This window comes from Charadrius vociferus, unplaced genomic scaffold, assembly GCF_000708025.1.
Source record: "Charadrius vociferus isolate BGI_N301 unplaced genomic scaffold, ASM70802v2 scaffold266, whole genome shotgun sequence".
NCBI classification, from domain to species: Eukaryota; Metazoa; Chordata; class Aves; order Charadriiformes; family Charadriidae; genus Charadrius; species Charadrius vociferus.
The window spans coordinates 3,569,594-3,573,096 of record NW_009649114.1 but is presented as its reverse complement, the minus strand read 5'-3'; the positions used below and the strand labels follow the sequence as shown (position 1 = coordinate 3,573,096).

The window sequence follows — 3,503 nt, the reverse complement described above, 5'->3', positions numbered from 1 at the left end:
TGCCACTGCTCTGCCGCCCTCACAGCAGAGAAGGCCCTCCTCAGGTGGAGATGGAACTGCCTCTGGTCACCTTTGTGCCCGTTCCCTCTTGTCCTGTCACTGGGCACCACTGGAACAGACTGTTCCCATCCCCTGGCACCCTCCCTTGAAGGATTTGTAAGCATTGATAAGATCCCCCTCAGTCTTCTTTCCTCTAGACTAAAGAGACCCAAGTCCCTCAGCCTTTCCTCATATGAGAGATGTTCTAATCCCCTCATCAGCTCCGTATCCCTATACATAAATATATATATATACACAAAGGTTTGCAATGGGCTGGGCTAAACAAGCAGCCTTTTTGCGAGAGCAGGGGACATCGCTGCTGAGCCACCGCCTGCCTCTGACCTGCCGGGGCTGTCCCCCCTCGGAGGGGCTCCGGCGGCGGCGGTGCGGTCCTACCTTTGCAGTGCTTCCCGTCACCGGTGTAGCCGGACTTGCAGATGCACTTGTAGGACTTGGGGGTGTTCTGGCAGATGGCGTCGATGTGGCAGTTGTCGGTGCCCTCCACGCACTCGTCGACATCTGCAAGGGGAGAGGCGGGGGGCAGCGATGGGGAGAGCTGGAGGGGAGCTCTTCCCGTCTCCCCATGGGCACCATCGCCCGAGGCGAGGAAACCAAGCAGCCCTCTGGCTTTCCAACCCGAAAGGCGCAGAGCAACGCTGCTGCTTTGCTCCGTAGTGGCTTCGCCATACGCAGCCCTGACGCAACGGGTGACGGGCTGGCTGAGGGACAGGGTGAGCCGCTGTGTCCGCTCCCAAACAGCCCTACCTGTGTTCCCGCTCTTATACAAGCCACCCTGAGACTCCCCGACCCTTTCGCGTGTCTGATGAGAGGAAACACCGCTCAGGCGCCCATAGTCCAGGCTGGAGCCAGCCCAGGCAGAGGTGAAAGTCTCTGTCTCCAATTAGCCGTTTCCTGAGCCGACCAGTCACCCAAATAATCGTCATCGCTTTCTATTCTTAGGCGCGGAGGAATGTGCACGAATTAGCAGGGACCGCACTAAATAAACCTGGGAGCCGGGAGCGGGAAGCAGGAGGGACAACTGGGAAAAACATCAAGGCTTCCTTGGGGACACAGCCAAAATCCGCATCCTCCCCATCCCCCTTTGCCCATCAACCCACTTATCCGGGATGCAGCGCCGTGGTACCCGGGACATCACGTCCAGAGCATCGCACGCGCCGGTGATGGCCTCAAGCAGCGATGCCCAAGGGTTTGCCATGGCAGGCCACGGGAGCAGAGTTTTTAATAGTATTTGGGAAACAGTGAAGGCTGGAGCGTGTGGGGCGGAGGTTTCTGAGTAAGAGGCAGCTCACCTGGCTGCTCTCTGCCTTCCCCGCGCAGGCAGCAAGGCAGACGTGGTACCCCGGCGCGGGCATGTCCCCCTCTCTGGCTGTCAGTGCCTGGCAGTGGTGTAACGTGGCTGGGTGTCCCCGGGAGGGGGGGGAGGCAGGAGCTGAGCATCGCCCACGGCCACTCAGGGACAGACGGGGCTCCCAGAGCACCCCGAGCTCCCTGCTCAGACCCCACGGGCACGTGGGGAGCATCAGCGCTGCTCCCGGCGGGGTTCACCTCCACCACCTCCCACGACGACGGGGAGGGTCCCACCATGGAAGGAGGATCGGAGGTTCCCTCCAGCTTCCCTGTGCCCCATAAAGAGGAGCCTGAGGCTGCGAAGTTCTCAGCTGCCTTAAAAAAGCTGCTTTCCCGCAACCCCAAGACCAGAAGTGCTCTGGGACGTCCCCAAAGACATGAAACATCCCTGCGAGACGCGGGCAGGCAGGGAGCCCCGCCAGCCCCGCCGGGACAGGGGCCACGGCCACAGGAGCACTGGCCCGAGCCCTCTCCCGGCCACCCCGGTGGATTTTTGCCGGGAGATGTGCGTCACCCGGCCGGGGGGGAGGAGAGCTTTGCCTTTGCACCAGGGAGGCGGCACGTGCCTGCGCATTGTATAAATATTTACAGCCCACATTCATATTTGTTATTTGACATTAGCCATGGCCCGCGGCCACCACGGCCTCCCGTGGGCCATTAATCACCAGCTGGAGACTGACCCACCGCGGCGGAGACGACGGAGGGATTGCACAGGGGACCGGCACCCTGCTCCCAGCCAGCACCGGCACCTCCGGCACTCACGGCACCGGCCACGGTGCCACCGCGCTGTGACCACCCCAGCACCCCACGGCATCCCCGGGGAGCAGCTGGTAGCCCACCCTGCGTCGGGGGTCCCACTGGGGCTCAGGGGGGGGCTGTTGTCCCTTTGGGGAGCCGAGCGTGGCTCAGGTTTGGTTCCTCCCCAGCCAAACCTCGCAGTCGGCTGCAAACCCCATCCCCGTCCCGGGGCACGGCCACCGCACCGCAGCCCTCACCCACCTGCAAACCAAAACGCGCGTGCAAATAGCCACCGGTGGAAAAAAAAACCTGCAAAAGCCACGGGAGCGCAGAGCTCACTCCTTCCCAACCATGTTTTCAGGCTTTGAGAGGCTTTCGGCACAGGAGGAAGCGCCTCCATCGCCGGTGAGCGCCGTTGGGCCCCGCAGCGACATCGCTGCTGGCTCCAGCATCCCTTGCCGGGGCTCTCGGGTGGGTGGTGGGAGGGATGCGGCGCCGGAGCTGGAGGACGTGTGGGGGACGTCCAGTGCACGCCGCTTCACAGGCAGCGATGGGCACGGGGACTCCACAGCAACGAAGCCAATGCTGAACCAAAGGTCTACTGGATTTGCAAATCCTGGTCCTGATGCCGCGCGGTTCGGAGCCCTCCAGCTCTTCCCCGACCCCCAAATAAATGACGTCTCGATGCTTCAAGGTGACGGTCCCCAGGTGAGAGTTGCCGGGTCCCAGCACCCCGAGCACCCACCCTGGCGTCCAGCTGGGAACCAGCACCCAAACAGGACAGACCATCCATCAACCCCCACCTCCTTCCCCTAAAAACACCCAAAACATGAAGCATCCATCAGACATCACATCATCGAAATTTCCCCAGCCTTTTGCCAGAAATCTCACTTTTTGGGGGGGTTTATTTTCTATTTCTTTTTCCTCCTCAAACTCAAGACAATGAACAATGTCTGCGCGGCGCTGAACACAATGCCGTGCCTTTCCCACTCACACATGTATATTATTTTTTTTTCTATCTTTTTTTTTCTTTTTTTCCATTCTGTAACTTCAGAACTTCTCTAACTTTGGAAAGATTACACAGCAGCAAAAGTATAAAAGAAAACATTATAAATTTGCCACTCTGTAATTTTTCCAAAGCTGGAGACATTCTGAAAGGTTACAGGATTATAAAAAAAAGGGAAAAAAGGGGAAAAAAAGTGTGTGTGTGTGTGTGGGAAGGGTGAATAAATACCCTCCTCGGCACCCCAGGAGCCATCCCGAGATTGGCAAAGATCCTAATTTCAGAATGCTGAAATTTTGGTTCCTAAGAAGTATCCTTCAGAAATGATGTAGTGAATTAAAAAAAAAACAAAAAA

At 58.5% G+C, this 3,503-nt stretch overlaps 1 protein-coding gene across 1 annotated transcript in view; it reads right to left on the bottom strand.

Moving 5' to 3' along the window:
• Nucleotides 1–3,503, bottom strand: part of SCUBE3 (signal peptide, CUB domain, EGF-like 3) — a 37,044-nt gene that overhangs the window by 27,418 nt on the left and 6,123 nt on the right. The window contains exon 2 of the mRNA XM_009888325.1: nucleotides 436–558. Coding sequence (XP_009886627.1) covers nucleotides 436–558 — 123 coding nt within the window. The remainder of the gene's footprint in view (nucleotides 1–435; nucleotides 559–3,503) is intronic.